The sequence below is a fragment of the Xenia sp. Carnegie-2017 genome, unplaced genomic scaffold (assembly GCF_021976095.1).
Source record: "Xenia sp. Carnegie-2017 unplaced genomic scaffold, XeniaSp_v1 HiC_scaffold_22, whole genome shotgun sequence".
Lineage (NCBI taxonomy): Eukaryota > Metazoa > Cnidaria > Anthozoa > Malacalcyonacea > Xeniidae > Xenia > Xenia sp. Carnegie-2017.
The window spans coordinates 3,707,770-3,728,553 of record NW_025813485.1 but is presented as its reverse complement, the minus strand read 5'-3'; the positions used below and the strand labels follow the sequence as shown (position 1 = coordinate 3,728,553).

General features: G+C 34.3%; 2 protein-coding genes and 1 long non-coding RNA gene across 4 annotated transcripts; 1 reads left to right on the top strand and 2 right to left on the bottom strand.

Annotated features, from left to right (window-relative positions):
* Positions 1 to 255: 255 nt before the first annotated feature.
* On the bottom strand, positions 256 to 1,079 carry LOC124447338. Its single transcript, XR_006948694.1, has 3 exons — positions 990 to 1,079; positions 610 to 745; positions 256 to 404 (listed from the first exon to the last, which is right to left on the bottom strand). It is a non-coding gene; the product is annotated as an uncharacterized LOC124447338 (long non-coding RNA).
* A 1,078-nt stretch (positions 1,080 to 2,157) lies between these two features.
* On the bottom strand, positions 2,158 to 12,474 carry LOC124446387 (integrator complex subunit 10-like). Of its 2 annotated transcripts, none has more exons than XM_046997231.1 (21): positions 12,193 to 12,474; positions 11,598 to 11,665; positions 11,337 to 11,440; positions 9,990 to 10,046; positions 9,733 to 9,815; positions 9,535 to 9,616; positions 7,854 to 7,930; positions 7,481 to 7,728; positions 5,980 to 6,197; positions 5,572 to 5,662; positions 5,427 to 5,460; positions 5,266 to 5,308; positions 5,074 to 5,166; positions 4,812 to 4,894; positions 4,416 to 4,490; positions 4,278 to 4,337; positions 3,986 to 4,124; positions 3,599 to 3,678; positions 3,366 to 3,528; positions 3,130 to 3,217; positions 2,158 to 2,975 (listed from the first exon to the last, which is right to left on the bottom strand). In XM_046997231.1, the coding sequence occupies exons 1-21, from the start codon at positions 12,334 to 12,336 to the stop codon at positions 2,834 to 2,836; spliced, it is 2,172 nt and encodes a 723-aa protein (XP_046853187.1). In that variant the 5' UTR covers positions 12,337 to 12,474; the 3' UTR covers positions 2,158 to 2,833. The 2 variants fall into 2 exon arrangements, with proteins under 2 accessions (XP_046853187.1, XP_046853186.1); XM_046997230.1 differs by having other exon boundaries at positions 2,158 to 2,978; positions 12,193 to 12,470.
* Positions 12,475 to 12,573: 99 nt separating this feature from the next.
* Positions 12,574 to 20,460, top strand: LOC124447044 (dynein axonemal assembly factor 8-like). Its single transcript, XM_046997947.1, has 13 exons — positions 12,574 to 12,810; positions 13,082 to 14,032; positions 14,155 to 14,207; positions 14,332 to 15,589; positions 15,768 to 16,506; positions 16,593 to 18,286; positions 18,437 to 18,623; positions 18,821 to 18,915; positions 19,156 to 19,216; positions 19,431 to 19,678; positions 19,744 to 19,829; positions 20,061 to 20,130; positions 20,214 to 20,460. Exons 2-13 carry the CDS (start codon positions 13,103 to 13,105, stop codon positions 20,277 to 20,279), a joined length of 5,487 nt encoding a protein of 1,828 aa, XP_046853903.1. The 5' UTR covers positions 12,574 to 12,810; positions 13,082 to 13,102; the 3' UTR covers positions 20,280 to 20,460.
* The last annotated feature ends 324 nt before the right edge of the window (positions 20,461 to 20,784 follow it).

Here is a 20,784-nt window from a genome sequence, read left to right as displayed (position 1 = left end):
GGACGGAAAACCTCATGAAAATTATTATATTTTATAAAGCGCAACATGATGCAAAAAACATGGATACCACCATGCCTTATATGACAAATTTTGGATGAAAATGTAAACGGAGTTTCACAAGCTCATGCTGTTAAGAGATTTTCTCCCTTACTGATTTCAAGCAACGCGATTACAGCACGAGTAAAATGTCAAAAAATTTTTCAAGTGAAAACTTTTATTGGAAGTTTTCAAGCATGGCTATCACTATCACTATAATGACAAATACATATTCCAAGAAGGATAACTTTATTTATGACACTGTAATTCAATGAAAAGGATCTTAGAAGTTCAAAACAAGCTTTTCAATTCATCCTAAGTCCCAACATCTTTTTCCATGACATTAGTTGACTTTTTAAAGAAAACACCTAAAAAATGTAACAATAGAAAACCAAAAATCTCGAAACGCGATTACTCGAGTTATACTCTATTGGAAAAAATTAGAGAAAAATAGCAAATAATAAGTTTTTATATATATTTATTGAGCTAAACAAAAAATTTTCACATGTTTTTCTACATGTGAATGAACGTAAAGTAATCCTTCTACAATCTTACGGAGAATCCACCACATACTTTGTTGATCCTTGCACTATCCCTCGTCAATAGCATTTCTTAGAGTATTCTATTCCATCTGTATTAAAAAAAGTTTGCACAAAACACTTTCAATCTTCTTGCAAACCTCTTCCCTTTCGGAATCAGATTCCTCGTCCTAAAGGAAACACGTTGGTAGGTATTTTTCAAATCTTCAGCAACATCATGAACGGTTTCCACTACTATATACCACGTGAGCAAACGAGCTTCCACACTGTATATGTCATTTATTGATATTTCGTTTGAACATATCTTCAGAAGACTCGAGGTTCCAATACAAAAACAATCCATTAATAACATTTAATGGATTGTTTTTGTATTGAACCTCGTTCTCCCTAGAGCTTTTATCGTCGTCAACATACTTGGAATCATTCGTGTTTTCAATAGTCCAAGGAGTCCTCATGCAAAACTGTTTTTGCGTACGCTAGATGCTTCTATTACGTTTAATTTCATCAAGCTATCTTCAACCTGCCGTCTTTGTTTCTCCTCTGTCATGCTTGATTTTGCTCCAATGTTGGAAGTTTCATTTTCAAGTATTTCTTCTAGCTCAATCCATGAATTACAATATCTATCATAAATATGGGAGCATTGTTTATGCTCAAAATATGCAGATACAAACATATAAAGCACATAAAAACATATCTAACATTGTAATGAATATTACGAGTTGTGTTAGAAAGTGTTCAAGAAGTGTTGATGAGCATGCCAAAAATAAATTAATGAAAATTTGCTACGTGCATATACACCAATTGTAGAGATCGCTCGATCAGAAATTAATTGAGAACGACCAACTGTATTTACTAGTATCGATAATGGACTAATTAGCTCTCTCAGTCACAAATTTTCATATAAATCATCTGCGCATGTGCAGTCTGCTTCAGCATGCGCCGTAAAATTGGTTAGCTGCCCAAGTTTAGGGTCATGGCAACGACAAATTGCATATACTAGAACAGATTTTGAAGTAAATAGCATGCTTATTAACAATTTAATAGAGAAATCATCTGCGCATGCGCTCGAGTTCATAGTCATGTTAACGACTATCTATATGTACTTGCACTACATTTGTGGCAATTAGTTCAATTGGTCTCAAATTATCAAAGAAATCATCTGAGCATGCGCAGTAGTTACTGTAATAATACCACAGCATTCGTAAGCCTTTGAATTTGTGTATATATATATATATATATAAAGCTAAAACTTCGTATAGTAGATGTTAACTAGCAGTGGAAGCTGGGTGCAATATAGTATGCAGTGGCTTAGGAGCCCAGACTTCGGTCGCGACCGCACTCTCCCTGCGTACCCCGAGCAAAGCCTATCGCAGGTGATCTCGGGGTCTGATGAGCGGAAGCTTGCTATTGCATCTCCCAAGTAGGATAGCGTGGAGGGGCCGAAATCTCCTACCGAAACGTCAACACGCGGCGTTCTAGTGCCTTACGCTCAAGAAGGTATCGGGAAGCATGGTCCGAAAACGGTTTTTTTTGCTTTTGAATTTTATCTTTTTAAAATAAAATAAACCAAGCAATGCTTCAATTAAATTCTTATGAAACTGTGCCTTTTTATGACACATGTAATTTAAGACAACCTTAAATTATACAATTTTTATTGGTTTATAACTTTCTGATTTAACTCTCTCATTTACTGTTTCTCGTGTATCCCGAGCAAACCATCCATGGGCTTCATGGCAAACAAGGATTATCTGTTTCCCTTATATAACATGTGTTTTATACTTCTGCTTATGTTCGTGTACTTCTATTTGTGTATGTATACTTCTGTTTGTGTTCGTCGTGTACTTCTGTTGTGTCCGTCGTGTACTTCTGTTTGTGTTCGGATACTTCTATTTGTGTTCGTGTACTTCTGTTTATGTTCGTGTACTTCTATTTGTGTATGTATACTTATGTTTGTGTTCGCGTACTTCTATATGTATTCGGATACTTCAATTTGTGTTTGTGTACTTACATTTGTGTTCGTGTATTGTACTAGTGGGCTATCGTATAAACATCATAAAAGCTTGCATACAGCAATATAGGATGTACATAAATATTTTGCTTTGCCTATAAAATAATACTAATGCCTTGGTTGTACTCGTATCATGTGACAGGCAACGAGTATGATTTTCATCACAAAAAGATGACATGTCAAAATTAATTGTTGGATCCCAAAATTTATCGACAATTAGTGCAGTGAGCAATGGTCAATTAAATTGCTATCAGATTAAGCTGCTTCTCTCTTCAATGAAAAACAGGCGAAGAATGGACTCGATACTTTCATTAGCTCTTGAAACTTGCTTTTCAAGTGAAGTCTTTAAATCCTCTTTGGCTCCTTTATTTGAGCCTCTTGTAAGAGTACGGCTGCTAAAGAAAGAGTACTTTTTGGTTAATGCGAATACGGTACAGGAGTTGTAATGTGTCATTGATTCAAACAAATATATGCTCCACCATATTTGTATATCATAAACCATAAGAAAGCCAACACTTCGAACAAAATTATATAAATGCAACTTACCGCGAGCTTGAAGATGATTTACGCAGCAGTTCAATCTGAATACTGTCGTCGTTGCACAAATAAGCAAATTCTTCAAGTATATCAATAACTGTGAACAATGCTAAGGAATGGCTGGATATAAGACTGTAAATTGGTGTAAGATTTTTCGATGTTGATTGAGCGAGAAAGATGTTGTTCGTTTAGCATTTTTTTAAACATCAATTAGTAGATAAAGACTGAAATGTGTTAAAGGATACCAATAATGTAGTCGAAGAAACATGGATATTTAAAAACTTCTTGAGTTTGGATTTTTTTAACTGCATCAAAAAACGTATCTTCACATTTGGGCCAATCATATTGAAGCAAAACAATAAGATGACCAAGTAACTTATCATTTCGCGAGTCAGAAAAAATTCGGGCCTGCCAAAAATAGTTGCCACTTCATTATGGTACAAAATGCATTTAGTATAATTGTTCTGGTCCAACTCACCTTCAAAGAATTTATTAAAAGCTGAACACAGTATGATAACGCTTCATCTTCCGTACATTCAACAAGTTCCAAAAATCGATCTAACAATGTACACAAATATTTTTAAATGTATGATAAACCTGTCAGTAGAAAACCGGAATGCATCAAATTCCAAGCCAGCATGTAACTTTTTACATATAAATAAACTTTCCAAATAAGCCCCTGTACACTATTCTGTAAAACGAATAGAATAATTTCTCTGTTTGCTAGTTGCTCAACTGTATATGTACGTCAAGTCTTGGCACTTAAAACGCCACGTCATTATGCATTAAACATAAGTATTTTACGTTTCAAAGCACCATGCATAGTATACACCGGTCTACAAACATTATAGCATCACAACCATACCATTAGAAGAAGCTGCTTTAGAACTTCTTGGTGCAACTAAATCAACAAATCGTCTTTTTTGTTTCTCTTTGTAATCATCGAGATTTTCTGTGCCTTCCCAAAATGTCTCCAGTGCTTCGAGAATCACGCTACATGCTTTCTGTAAGACATTGTTTAAGATAATGTAAACCCTTAACAGAGAAAGTTGGCCGTTATTGGAAAACTGTATCACGTTATACGTTATCCGATAACAAATAATTCCATTTGGATGATAAAAATAACGCCGACAAATGTTAATGATAACAAAGTTCACCTTGTGTTCGCCAAGAGATGAATAAACTGATGAAAGCTGCAAGGAGCATCTTAATGAAAACTATTAATAAAATGTAGAGCACAGTTAGCATTGATAATGAAACAATCACGGTGACTGATTTTCGTTGAGAATACTTACAGATTGTTTGGAAGGAGAATATTTCAAACTCTCTTTCTTGTCTTGCAATATCTCTATAGCTTTCTTAAATTTTCCCTGATAAAGCGAAAGCTCTCAATTATTTACTGCTACAAAACGTTGATTCAACAATTGATTCAAAAAATCATAACGTAGTCGAGTGCTGGAACAGAAGTATCAGGCCAAAAATAATAAAATATGATAAATTGTCCTTGCTTGATTTTATTTTATAATGTATGTGTAGACAAAGCATTTTTGCAATAATGAAGCTCAAACTAGACACAAAAAAACTTCATTGGAAACAAAATGATTACTATAAAGAGGTTTACAAATAACTGGCATGCTCAGGTTTTCATGCCACAAAGACGAGTCAAGACCAGGTATAAGTCATTAACATACTCGATAAATATGTCTGTCCACTTGAAACGGAATAATCCATTGCCAATCATCAACTCTCCACGAGTCCAACAATCGAGAAAATTCTACCAGCATCAGAGAGATTATTATCCAATAAACATCACTTACATATAAATATAATGTAGCAATCATATTTCTTGCTATATATAGAACGTAAAAAATCGCCTTGCAGTGTTGATATTGGTTACAATAGCCAGTATGAAGTAAAAGTGATCATTTATAAGCCCAAAACGAAGAGACTAACCATTTTTATAATCAGAATGTGAATGAAGCATGTGCCAAGTATCAGCAGCTACAAGGAAATAATCACAAGTACCAGGCTCTACTGTCATGCAGTCTGAAAAAATAACACACAATTGTGAAAAGACAAATTTATTGAAACTCGAAGAAAGAAAAACATAAAAAACACATAAGACGAATAACATAATATACATACTACTGCCAACATTTAAATGAACTTGCTGTCGTTCCTTTTGATCCTGTAAAAAAACACGTTACATGTCTGCGATATTCAAAGACAAAAATCCACTAAACACAATAGAAACCCTTAATGCATCATGCAAAGAAATAAATTTCTACTGAAACTTGACAACCTACATCAACTGGCTTTCTTTTCTTCTTGGGAGGATGTCTGTGCAGTATATAATGGAATCAAAAAATGGCAATTACGAACATGCATAATGAAATAAATATAACCTTACGTAAAATGTGAATTACAAAGTAAATACACAGATAACATTACCTTCCTTCTGACGATTCTCCTGACTTTCCAGCATTAACAAGATTTTCCAACAAAACAATAACAGCTGGTGATGTACCCCCATCTGATTTACCTATAATCGAAATTTCACAGTAAATGGATAAAGAAGATGAAGAATACTGAAACACATACAAATAACTTAAGTACATCTTCCTTTATGTGGCTAAATGTTCGTATATAGCTAGTCATACCATATATCATAAATTAAATCAGTTACGGTATAAAGAAATAGATAAGTGTGTCCTCTTTCTTCATGGTATGCATGCAAATCTAACGAAAAACTAGGCATGTGATCTTCATTCCAGAAGTATAAATATAAAATTGAATACAAATTTATCGGAGAAATAGAAAGCCACAGTGTATCATTTCGCTATTTCTAGTAGAACTCACAATTCTCGTCCATTCGATTGACAATTTTACAATATTGCCATACAGCACGAAAGAAAATAGTAACAGCAGCATAAAATACGCCAATCTTCTCCATTGCCAAGATGTTTAACGCTGTTGGAGAGGCTTGCCCTTCTTCAACAGCTTTTGTCTTTACTTTCATTGATTTTTTAAGATTATGATGAATCTCTGACAAACAACTCCATGCATCTTTCACACTCCTTTGAAAAAAAATATGATTACAACTAATTTATAAGGCAACTTCTACTATTTATCGAACAAGAACTACTTCAATGGCATAACTGTCTCAACTGATCCTTCCTACAACTGTGTGCCAAAAGATTCTTGTATTCACATATGTATGGCCTTCCTAAGACCCGCAAAAGCGACATATCTACGTGCCGAATACTCTAAGTCTCTGGTAGTATTACACATACAACTATGTCCCAGCAAAGCTGCTGGAAACGAAAATAAAACCCTTTTCCATCAAGAAACTTACAATCAATGACACAATATCTTTCTTGAATGTTTAACGAGACAATTAGCTTAATTAAGAAGAAATCGTCGCATTTTATGAATCAAATTAGCTAACCTTAAAAAAGCCAGATGGAAAAACTTTATATAGGAACAACGGAATTACCACTTAGGCGCGTAGTGGCGGAAAAGATCATTGAGAAGCAGCTGATCGACTGAGTTTATTGTAAGCAAAAGAATTTCTCATAATCTCATTATCTTAAACAACTCCCATTTTTTGTTCACATTCACCATCTAATGAAAAGTTTGAGGAAAGATAATAGAATTGAAATGAAAGCAATTAGAGTGGACGAGGGCATCAAAACAAAGATCTCTGCTAAATAGACAAAAACAGATCTACTCGTATATAGAGCCACTTAAATCAAAGAAATCGTTATTGCAGACAATGCTACTCCGAGCATTTGTTCGATCATCTTGGAAAACCATTTCACAAATGAATGCAAATGACTTAAAAAGTTTTTCTACATCTACATGCAACATCCTCAAAATTTAATTGAAAAGAAAAGTTGTTCGAGAAGAAATACTTTAAAGAAGAGAGAAAACATAACGCGAGTAATTTTGGTAGCTATAAGACGGAAGAATTAGGCTTCTTCCTTGCCTTGATGATAAAAAATCGGCTCATAAGGTATGCAGACCGCACCATAATATTGGCTTTGAAATTGGATTGGTCTAAACTACGAGACCTACAATTGGATTGATCCAAACTACGAAATCTACAATTGGATTGGTCTAAACTACTTCCATGCAATAAGGTCAATGAGCAGGACAAAATGGAGAATCAGAAACCAGCCCTAATCAACCGGCAACATCTTGTGTAGTAATGCGTAAGTAATCTGTGTTATGTAAATGACGTGAAAACACATGAATTCAATGATACGCAAACATGCCAAAAATCGACACGAAAAAATTTCTTCTAATGGAAGTACAAAATGGTTATTTCAAATTAAACGGGCAAAGATAATTCACCAACCTGTTAGGTGACAAAATATCTTTCAAACGTAAAATATCAACCCAGCCACATTTATTACCCATGATGCAAAGAAGCTCGTGAAGATGTAACCATAAATCAACCTGATTATGAATTGATGGATCTACATCATGACTGGATGCATGTGGGTAAACATTAGCTCGAAACGCTTGACAGCAAATTATATATTGGATTGATAATTCCAGCCAGTTTAGCACTTGATCTGGACTCAATGTAAGTATGGTGGAACTCTAAAAAGAGAATACTAGATAAAATGGAATTTTTTAAACGTGCGAAATAGTCTGAGCTCAAAATCATTTTTATTGTTGACAAAGAATCATGTGAAACCATTCAAAAATGTTTAATCAGAATTCACCTGGTTCTTATCAGGTCTGTTCTCAATATTTATCATCAGCTGTTCACTGCTTACGACAACAGGAAGTGCATTACAAACTAAAAACACCAGAGTAATCATTTATCTACGTAGGTCATAGTTTATTTTTAAAACTAGGCGTGTAATGTGCAGGACAATACATTTATCATAATAGTTCAACACGAAAAATAGAGTAAATAGTGACCTACACAATTTGCATACTACAAATGATCTAATAAACGCCCAAGAAGTTAATACATTTTAGAGGTTCTTGGGAGAGGGAAGGAGGAGTGTGGGCTAAATAGGTTCGAGGAGTTTAAGAAAAAGTTGCGTTTGTATCATGTTCATCACTTTAGTGTGAAAAACAACAGAAGATACAAGTTTAGTGTAAAGTTTTAAAAAAACACTGCCTTTTGACTACGTGTAGGTCCAAAAGGTTTAAGTATCTTAGAATTTTCTAGTTTATCAAAAAGCAAAAACCCACAAAAAATAAGTCTGAAAAAGCGGGAGTGCAGTTCTGTAATAGTCTATTTTTAACCGTGTGTGCGAAGAATATGAGAGGTTCAGAATCATATTCAATTGAGAAGTTAAAGTTCTAACTTAGTTGTTCATTGTATCAAAACTTTTCATTTATTCAAATTTCAATCTTTATTGTTAATTTGTTATTCAAATAATCACTCATTAAAGAAGAAAAAGGTACGCGAGCGTGGAGTAAACGTCAAAAAATGTTCAATTTACACACGTTGCGCAGTGAAATTAATGTTTATAAAATCTTCAAAAAAATACAATGTACAAGAAAGTTAAAACTTTCACCTCTTCAAAACAAATAAAATTTTTAACCTTTCGTTTTCTTCGCACAAGCGGTAAAAACTGAGGCTTTTACAAACCGTTCTCCCGCTTTTCGAAAGATTTTTTCTGGTTGCTTTTAATGTTAGATAAACCAGACGATGCAAAACACTTAGACGTGAACACATTTTTGAGAAATTTTTATAATATGATAGTTTCGTGGACGTTATTAGATAGATTTTCAAATTTTTTTATAACGCCCCCTCTAAAATGTTCCGTAAGCAGAGGATAGAAATCTGAAAGCATACGTTTGCACAGTTATATATCAAAAACGCTGCACACCCGACTCCGAAAAAGTTAATGTGGTCAAACATGTATCCTTCCTACACTTATTGCTCTGAAAACATAACTGCGGCAAAAAATACACACTTTCTGAGCCCAATTAACAACTCACTATAATTATGATATCATAATGAAAAAGTGGTGGGTGTGTCAAGTACAGGAGGGGGCGTTTACTTAATTGACCAGTTTCTAATAAAAACTTACATAGGCTTCAAAGGGGGTGGGCATTATTTCATCATTTACTATGTTCAATTAGAAATATGGGGGCCAAAAACTTAATTGTCATGCAAAATTGCATGATTGTAAATGTAGATCGTCCAGGTTGGTATAGTCCTGAGAAGGACTGTTTTTGTTGTTGTTGAAACGTCAGTCAACAACAACAAAAACAGTCGTTCTCAGGACTATACCAACCTGGACGATCTACATTTACAAACATGTAACGATACTCCCGGGTTCAAACCATTTACTTTATTACGATGCAAAATTGCCTTGCAACGATAAAAATATTTTGATCATAATGTAAAAATATGTTCTTGCTCTATATTATCTACCATACCAAGTAATTTTCTATAAATGTTGATTGGTGAATCTGGAGATATCTCGCGTTCTTTTGACATCAATGATTGTATAAGAGAAACCTTAGAAAGTACATAGATACCTATGCATTAACTACATGACTTAAGTAATTCTTGAAAACTTGTTCCGAAGAAAGAACTGAAATTCTACATCCCATAAAACAGTTAGATAAACATACCGCACACTCTTTTACAGCTTCAGGAAATTGCTTGATCAACAGCAGTGTAAGACGACATTTTTCGGAACAATCACTTTGCTTTGCTGAGATAGTACAACAAAAAACATTGGAGAATATTTTAAGTCATCAATAATTAATGGAGCCTCCCTCAATCATATGGGATGCATTTAGACTCCTATCACACCACCCTAGTCATATGTAATAATACAGATATTATATACAATAAAGAAGCTAAAGCGTTTGAAAAGGAAGTATACCAGCAGCATTGATCAAAAGTCCCTTTTGTGATGTTCTTGATAGACTGTTAAACATATCTTGAAAATCAAAGAAAATAATTGATGGTTATGCTTGTGACACAGAAATTTATTTCATACAAAAGTAAATCATACATCACACATAAATAATTAGACATACAACAGGTTATGTTCTCCAAAATGATATTGAATTAAGACACAAAAAAATTAGCACCAACCAGACAGCTTAAGATGCTTATCTCCTAGTTGCATTGGATAATTTCAATCAGGGTGCGAATTAACGGTGTGCAATGTGCAATTTGCACATCGTTTTGGCTAAAATGAAAATAATTGCACATCACTTTTCAAACGATGTGCAAAAAAAGTTTTTCATTAAATACTATCACATATATTGAAAAAAAAGTTTTTAAAATCTTAGGCCATGTAATTGGCAATGTTGACACAATGTCATCAAATTCAGAAACGTCGTCACTTTGAGACTGGAAAGTCTGTCAACAGTCGACATACATGGTTCTTCTGACCATATACGGATGTAATACATATATAAATATTAATTTTTGCATTGCGTTGTTTTGTAGTTTGTACATCATTTCTTTTTTTGGCATCATAGCTATTTTGAGTGTTTTCAATAAAATCAGGAGACATTTTCTTTCTGATTCCTAAAAAAACCTTTAAAATTTTCAAATTTGAAAAATAAGCCAAAAAGATTTTTGGGAGCGAAACGTTAGAAAAAAAAATCAAACTGGCAACCTTGATTAATCGTACTTTTTGCTTTTACGTATTGTTTGTAATATGACAAAAATATTTTTTGTTATAAGTAAACATCAATAAAACATATTAGATAATCAGAAGACAAAAGTAGGTGCATGTTTCTCTTCTCGCTTTTGTTTTCCTTGCCATGATGGCTTCTTCGTCGAAAGGTTGTACTAGCAAAATTAACACAGTAAAAAAATGGATAGAAACATTAAATGCCGACTGGCTTGAATACGAGGATGATGGCCAAGTGGTGAATTCACTGCGCTGTAAAGTTTGTACAAACAAAGAGGACAGAATAACAAGCGCAAAAAATTTCTATCGCACATTCATAACAGGATCAGCTGTTGTAAAGAAAAACACAGTGGTAAATCGTATGAATTCTGATCAACATAAGATGGCAGTTAAGCTAAATTTGAAAGAAACGTTGAATGAGAAATATGTTGAAGAAATCTTAACGAATACGAAACTCCCATTGGGCAAGGACTCAACAAAAAATTTGCACATCGTTTTTTCTCAACTAATTCGCACCCTGATTTCAATAGTTCTAATCTATTAAATTTAACATATAGTTAATTAAATTTATAATATCATCACCTTTAAGAAAAGTACTTTTCTGGTCAATTTCTTTTGTCTCAAGTGCTTCAGTAATCTTGCAAAGCTCCTCAGCCAGAATCCTCTCAGATGAAAACTGACCAAGCCTGGTGAATTGAGGAATTAAAGCCTGGTGAATTAAGCAGGTGAATTGACAAGTAAAAAACTACACCAAAGCAATTTCAAAAAGCTTTTGCAAGTGGATGAATGAAATATGCTAAGTTGAATACTAAAAATAGCCTTCACACAATATTTATAACCCACATGTGAAGAAAAAGCTCTGCAGCTTCTTTAACTCTTTTTGCATCTTTTTCGATTAAATAAGCTTCATACTATAATAAGGAATTGCATTAATTAAACATCTTTAACACAAAGTGGAATGTGACATCACTGCCCAAAGGGGAGAGGGGAGAGAGGAGTGCGACATCACTGCCCAAAGAGAGAGGGGAGAGAGGAGTGTGACATCACCGCTCACAGGGAGACGGAAAGGGGTGTGACATCACCGCCAACAGAGAGAGGGGGGAGAGGAGTGTGACATCACCACTCACATAATTTAAAAAATGTTACAGTTTTCCTCACTTACAAGCTACACCTCACTTTAAACCTACTCATTAAATCCCCTGAAGAGTGAGTAATCACGAAACAGGCTTGTCAGGATGAAACAGTAGTTTTTGTGATTTTTTTCAATATCACTATATATATTTACGCTCTGCTCCCGCCATCGAGCACTGTTTTTCATGGAGAATCATCACACAAAAACTTCCTATATATATTTACAGTAAGATATATTTCCAGCAATCAACATTTGATATACAGTGAAATATATTGATTGTTGGAAATTATATTTATTTATACAAACCTGCACTTTGAAGTTGGAAGGATACAAGCATTTTGCAGTAACAAGCCAGCACTTCGCGTCATATATATCCTTTTCGTTAACAGCATAGTGAGTTTTTTGCACCAACCAACCTTCGTTGTCTATATTGTCCGACATTTTAAACATTTCTTTTGAAACTAAAACGGAAACGCAACTCGGGCAAGTATGGTCCTTGCTATAAATAAACGTAATCTTCCCAATTAGATCTCTTTAGCTGTGGCCATGCTGTGGTTATCTGGCTGCATCATTGATGAGGATTGTTGGTTACGATCACGATATCCACTTGTGTACACATTGTGTCCATCAAGTCAACCGGGGGCAATAATGAGCAATAAGGAGTAAATTATTTTAAAATTAAAATTCGCCAGTGCATTCGTCAGGCAAATTGTTTGTTTTAATTTTATTGCACCAAAGCAGTCGAAATTTTGTAATGACTACACTATGTAAGAGTCATTTTAAAAAGTAGTTTATGGAGTCTGAAGACGAGGACTTCGGTGCAAAATTTTCAACGACCAAATCCCACTGACTCAAGATGATCGGATAAATGAAATATTGCAAGAAGTTGCAACAAAAATTCCGAGTTTAGAGTTTGGCGATGATGTAAGTCTCTAAAATTCTGTATTATGATAATTGTGGATTGCATATTTTTCTCCTTGCTGTTTGTGTCAAATGGTGGTCAAATCTCAATTTTGCAAATCTCTTGTATCTTAGCAACACAGTAGTAAACACATATTATCTCAAATGTTTACACAGAATTACACGTCTTAAGTCCCCATGATATTGAGAAAAAAAATGTCAATTTAATCATCTCTAATTGTTTGGCATTCCACTATATAATCCCATTATGAAACTAAATTTTTAACTTACATAGGATGATGAACCTGAAAACACAATGGTTTGGTCACCACCAGAATCTGTACCATCATTTTATCAGCAAATCTCATCTGTCAGTCCATGCAAGCAACTAAATAATTTTGTATTGGAAAAAAATTCAACTGAAACACCCTGCAAAAGCAAAATTATTAATTGTAAAAATGAAGTTGAAAATGGTTACAAGCACGAGTTATCAACAACTGATCATAAAAACCCTTTTGTTGACCAAAAAGTACCAGATGTCAACAAGAAAGATTATTATGGTGACCAAAAAATTGAAAATAATAGTTCTGGTCAGAATGCTCTTAATTCAGATATTGGTACTCTTATGAAAAATTGTGAAAACTCCTTGTGTGTAGCTGATCGCATTTCTTTGCCTTATTATGAGTTTATTTCCACTACTGTTGTGCCTGAAAAATCTTCAAACAGTAAAACTAAAACAGAATTTCACCAGAAACAAGTAGATTTTGGAACCAAAGAAAAATTTGTTGCTACTGAATTAATTACTGATAAACATGGTCCTGAGGAAAGAGCCAAAATTAATTCCCAAGACATTGCAAAAAGTTGGAAAGGTCTGTTAGACTTCAATCAAGTCAATCAAATTAACTTTAATCAACTGCGATCCATATTGTCAACATTACCTGGCAAAGATGAACCGTTTCCTGAAACAAATACATCACAGAAAGAAGAAACTCTGACATCTATAGGTGATCATGAACTAATGTTAAGGTTATCAAGTCTTTGTAAAGATCAGATGAGTTTGTGTGGAGGTCTTCTAGATTCCAAAAGAGACATTTTCCCTGCTAATTTTAATCACAAAAGATCAACAATGGTACCAACAAAACCAATTCATTTGTGGTCACAGCTGCCCAGTGAAGATTCTTCTAATCAAGAGCAACTGACTATATTTCTTGATTTGAGACCTAAATCAAATGTTGAAAAAGTTAAGGTATATACTTTTTAGTTTTTACTTTGATACACATTAAAAAATCTCTTCTGAAATAGTTCAATAATATATTTACCGTGACAGATAGTGTTAAATTACACAAAATATTTTATCATATTTTCAAGGAAGCCAATTATTTGGCATCTATAAAGCGGATATTGGGTCTAAACAAAAGCAGGTAACTATTTTCAATGCTGACAAGTACGTTATTGAAACATCAAAAAAGGAATGACTCACACGCGCATTTTATGTACTTGTATTTAGATATTTATAACAGTTGTATCGTTTTGTTAAATTTCTAGAAGTGATAGCTCAGATAGCGAAAGTGACGATGAACTTGATGAGTGGCAAAAATTACGAGTAAAGTTAAAGGAAAGATCGAAACAAGAACAGATGAAAAGTGATGATTTCGAGCGCAGCATTGACGATAACTTTTCACAGGCTGTCAGCAATAAACAGCCAATTGAGAAAACAGAATTTTTTCCTCATAAATCTCAAGTCGCTAATGTCAAAGATATTGTGCCTGATTTGACCAATTTTGATTTGACCCACCCACTTTGCGAGTTGCGAGACAATGAGAAAGAGAATATAGATTTTTTTCATCCCTCTAAATACGCTGACACTATTTTTAAAGAAGATTGTTTTAAATCAACGTTATTTAATGGTGAGTCGTGTGACTCCAACAGTGATTTATCCTTTAAAAAAAAACACTCTGACGGACCATCAAAATCTAAACTTTTAAGGAATAAAAAAGAAAAGTTGTACAAATATAAAATGGATAAAGAAACTATCTACAAAGAAGATGAAAAAAATAGTGAAAGTTCTTCAGAGAAGGACGATCAACAAAAACATTCAATCGGATCTACGAATTCTTTTGATGTAAAAAATACTCACGAAGACATTAGTTTGTCTTTCGAAAATAATCAAGAACCAATGAAAAAGATTGGGCATGATGAAATAATAAGATTTAAAAGAGAAAATCTCAAAACTCACCACATATCTGATGAGAATGAAAAGGATCAGCACGTTTCCAAATCGCAATGTTTAAGCGAGTTGGAAAGTGGTGTGCCTATTACTGAGGATGTTATAGAGCAGCAATCATATCAAAATTCTGCAACGAACAGAATTGTTGATGTGGGAATGCATTTTCATTTCACTGAGTCAAAACTACACGAAAATGTGAGGAGTTTACCTGGGATATCTTATGAATCCAAAGAAGCCCATTTTAAAGGATCACACAAACACAATTCATCCCATTCACATAGCAAAGAAGAATGTACTGAAAGACACGTTAGTGAGCAAGAAGAATCTATGGAGCATATTGTAAAGGATGAAAAAAAACTGAACGAGGTGCTTGATTCTGTTGGGAAGAAAAAATCGAAACATATCTCGAATTCTCATCGCAACGAAGAAGATGCAACAAAACGCGTACTGATTCAAAAACGCAAGATGAAGATGCTGAAAGAAAAAGTAAAAGAAAATCTCGATAAGTCCCTTCCTACGTTGACGGGTAGTGGAAGGTATCCCTCTGCATACAATACACCTACTATATATGATCAGGTATAGATGTCAAAACGTACTAAGCATGCTTATATTTCCTTTTGACCTAATTTCCTAATGACCTAATATGTTCAATGTGGTCTCGTATGACAATGAATGTTTTTCTCTTGTTCATTGCTACTGGTATGACTTGTTGTTGCTTAAAAACATAATTGCTATCGGTATAATTACGTTTCAGGATGCCTCATATGAAGAAGAATTGCAAGATTTAATCACGATAGATGAAGATGAAATCAATCTATTACTAGTTGTTACATTATCCAATATTAATGAAGTGAACAGACAGTACACTAAAGGGCGATTGGGTTTTCTTGCTGGAGAAGACGCAAACTGCTATTTTGCTTTATTATCATGGCTTCTTCATCTCTGCGACACCAACTATTTTAGCAGTACTATACCCTTTCATGTAGCTGGTATACGTCAATCTTTGCAAAATGGTCAGCTACAGCTTTTTGTCGCCGTTCGACCCAACAATATCATTATCAACACAATGGGCTTGACAAAAAATAAAGCACGAGTTTTTCATAAAGCGATAACCAAATATCTTTCTACACATACATTATGTCTTGTGTATCGGCAAATGAAATGTTTTTACTTTGGTGGAGGTCCGTGGGTCGATGAATCTACCGGCAGCTCAAAGATGTTGTCTACTTACATAACAACGAGAAGTGACATGAATTCAGTCAAACGTGTTTTCAACAGCAAACCTGGTTTCTTCTGGGAAACCTTTGAATGCAGTGGTAGCAGTGATACTCAACTGAATACTCATTACACTGAGGAGAACTTGGAAAACACAATCATGTTGGTGCATGCACCTTTATGCTATAATCCTTCTTGTCTATTTGATTTGTTCACACGTATTGCTGGTGAAAGCTGTGATCTGGCTGGATTACGATTTATTTATGATCTAAAATCAGGTAATCTTAGATTCAGTTATTTGTATACGGACATCAACGTTTATTTAATTCTTTGCTAACAAACTTTGTCAAATTTTTTTCACCAGGAAATGATGCTTGCCAGGAAAAAAATGCTTCCCTACGTGATTTATTTCCGTGTTTAGCTATTGCTGTTCGAGGTCCGTGGGCAGTTGAAAAAGTCAAAACAATAATTGGATCGCGAATATCATTAAATAGTCTTCAGGAATCTCCTTCTCTTCGTTCTTTGTATTGTTCATCTGGTGAAGAAAAATTATTTTACTGCCCATCGTACGTGAGCCAAGCTTCAACACAATTGGCTAGATTCTTTGGAGGCCGTTTGATGGAGAAATATAGTCAATCCATAAAAGAAACCGAATCATCGTTATCAGAAAGTGTTCCAACCCAGAAACCTCCGTCATTATTGGTAGCTTCCACTCGTGTCTCGTTTTTTCTTGTTGTCTCATCTTTATTGCCACCAGCCTTTCTCGGAGAGCTTATCGACGTTTGTCACAAAAGAGGTTATGGTTTGCACGGTATACGTAGACTTCAAATTAATAAGCGACAACGAGAAAGTCTTGGGCTTTCTCAGTTCTATACGATTAGCTCATCGTTTGGTAGTACCCCCACATCAAGTCCAAACGAGTCACCGCCGAGCAGCCCTGTCAGACGCAAATCAAGCTTTACTACTAAAACAGACGTGGCATTTATGAAGGCGAAAATGTCACATCCTGCCACTGTTCTTCTCCTTCAACGAGAGAATGGATTGTATCACTCTTGTAGTTTAATAAAGATGTTGTTTCGTTCGCTAAAAGAATGGCTGTCGGTACACGGCACTGGTTACGCGGACTTTGAAGTTAGCGAAGCAAGAATGTGTTTTAATGTCGTACATTTTAATGAAGCTAACTTAAAATCAATATGGAATGACATTTGCTATTATCCTAATGCTGTGCTGCTCAAATGCACAAGAAGTCATCGATTTTATTGGAGCACTGAAGTTGAACAAATCTGTGTTCTTAGCTCAAGTGATGTCGAAGCTAGTCAAAATGTTGGAAATCTTTTGAAAAAATTAACAAACAGTAATGAAATTGCTGAAGGCTGGGAACTACTTGGGATCAAAAGCTTTCCATGCCTTAGCCTTTCTCAAGCTAGAGAGGTAACTCCTTATGAGATAGATGATGATTTTTGGCAGCATAACATCAAACGTTTGACATCGTCGACAGTATTTGCATGCGTTTTAAGAGGAGTTAATATGATCAACAGAGTTCGTGATTTTATGAATGTGCATGATGAGAAGATGTCCATTGAAGGAAATTCTCGTCTTTGTGATGTTTGGTCGTACTCAAAAACCCCCGAGGTCGCTTTCCGGCAGCTTTCTGTTTTATTTGAAGAGTCTGAACTTTTTGCTGATGAAACTAGAAGAACAAACACTAAATTCATTCCGCCATGTCGCCAAAGATGTTTATCTACAGATTTAAAGCAAAATACGCAGAAAAACCGTCGAAAGCTCAGCGATCTCATGATGTATTCAACAGATGATTCGTCAGTTCTTGTCGAGCCTTTGCAAGCATTCAATGAGATGTCTATCACTCAGTCGCTCATGGTTGGTTCAAGACTTTTACCTACCATTGCGTTGATTAAACCTTTCTGTGTTGCCAATCCTAAAAGGTTTACCAAGATATTTAAAGCCTTTCTCCAAGAGAACTTTGAGATTGTTGCCTTCAGCCTAAGACTGATCACCCAAAGTGAAGCAGGTGCATTAGTGCATCACAACAACTGTACGGTTAGTTTCAGACTTTTTGCTTTTTTAATAAATATAAATCATTATTGCAGGTAAACTGACTATCTCGATATACGTATAAAGCATTTACTTTCATGTGAAATTTATTCTCTTATGGCATTTTCTTTGATTTAATATTTCTTTACGCTTCAGGATTACAACGACACCATTCAGTATTTGACATCAGGTCCATGTATTGTGATATGTTTGCAACGTGAAAATGCTGTGAAGAAACTACTCGATATTTTGGGACCAAAAGATCCAGTTATTGCTCGTAATGTCGATCCGTTTCTTTTGCGCGGTTGTTATGGTGTCGACTCTGTTCATAATGCAATTCATGGTAATCACGTTTACGTTGTTTGCCTTTGGTTCGGTATTTCACATCCTTTTTTTACAATTCATTGCTTGAAGTGAGAATCACGTAGTTTACAATTTTAAATGTTAAGTTACAAATCACCTTTTTCATTTACAATCTGTCGGCCTGTTTAAGCTTCTGTTACGCTTGACTCATATAAATAATGACGGTAAAATTTTCAGGATCAGAATCGTATTCTTCAGCCATTAGTGAACTAAAAATGTTTTTTCCTCATGGTGTATGCTGCAAGCAAACAATTGATCTTGAAGCTGAACAGGTATAGCTTACATGCATTGTTATTTTTTAAAGCTTTGAAAAACTTTCTTTAAACACTGTGAGTATTAAAAGCAGTCAATGTTGGACAAACACATAAATAACAAATTTAAAAGTGGAAATATCTACCTAATAAAGCGATCTAATAAAGCGATGAAAAGTGTTTTGGTCATTTTTGTGTTAAGAAATAGGCTTGTTTCATTACATGCTTCTGAACTTTTGTTATCTTTATCTTGATGTTTAGATTCCCTGCGGTGAATTTGATTCTTCTGTAAGAAATAAACCAGGAAAGAAGTTGACTAAATGTAAAGTATATTAACTATTGCCATTTCTTAGCCTATGTATTTTCATACATGCGATAAGTGCGGGTGACATCGTTTAGAGAAAGGGTTGACGATATTTTGTTTGTAAGGCATTTGAAAGTCTTTCAATATAAAAAAGTTCATTATATATTTGTTGAATGTGGTGCGTTCAACCTAACATGCAGTTATTTGATTTGTTTTTCTTTGTTATACATAGCCAAAGGTTACGGTTGTGAAAGTAATTTAACGAGTTGTATGATGCAAGTGAATTGTGTCATCTTAACTCATCATATTGTACATGGTCGAAGTACTCGCAAAAGAATCGCGATGATTGATGTCTTCGATTGTCTATCATCGATGAAATTTGTCCCCGTTGGTATGAAAATGGTTTTATTCACCAAGGATCAAGTCAATCAACTGCTCTGGTTGATGAAATCAAGATCAGCAGATAACAAACAAAATCTCGTGAGAGAAGTTTGTGTTATCCCTATCAAAGAGTTATATTGACAACAGAATTTTATAATTTGTAGTCGAAGGAGTTAACCGATGGCTCTTGTATTGTTCTTGCGTTACAAAGAGAGAATGCTATCACGTGTTTTGACATGATACTTGAGAGGTAATTACAATAAATATTTTCATTTTATACGTCTAACTTGTGTAAATTTTGGAGTTCAGCTGTTTTGTACGTGGAACATGTTAACCAAAGATAAAAAGGATCAATAGATTTTTCCTCAAAACAAAATTTAATTATTTTGTCCTTATTAACAAACAATAGTTACCTGCTTTAGATTCACAGATTATTAAAACTCCAAATGCTAACTGATTTTCCTGATAATGTTTTTTTTAGTTTTGAGCAAACACGTTTCTCAATTGCTAAGCATCGCAAACATATGATTGAGGCTAAAAACGAGGAAGAAGTAAGTATGAAATACTGACTCTTTCGTTAATCATATGTATTTATACTTTTATTTTTCATTTTCATTTTCATTAACGATTTTAGGCTGAAAAACTGCTTCTGTATCTTTTTGACTGTTTGATGCCTAATTCGACCGCTGTTATTTCTTGAACTGATTAAATAACTAATTATAATTTAGAAATTTGTTGATTTACTTCAGATTTTATGACTTTGATGATATTTAATCAACAATTGTATTATTTATTTGACCATTGATTTATTGGGTCTTCCCAAAATTCCCTCTATAGCTACATAGCACATATTTATTATTAAAATACTTCGTTGCCAATTAGATTGTCGTATTTTGTTGTGCGAGCAAATACTATCCAGTATAATTTCTACGGTTTTAATAACGCACTGCAATGATTTCTAAAAGGGGAATTTTTTCTGGAATATCTTGTTTTGTGCTCTCAGCCATTCAGAACTGCTTTCGTTCAACTCTATATAAATTTTCACGTTGTAATTTACTTATTCTGCTGAAAATCATAGGTCATAATTATGAAATTTGAAAGATAAAGAATAATCACGTCGAAAGAATGTTTTTCGGTAGATTGTTGTGGATTCAAATGGTTTATTATTTCCGCAATTTAGTAGACGCGTTGGTGTAAGGTCGCTC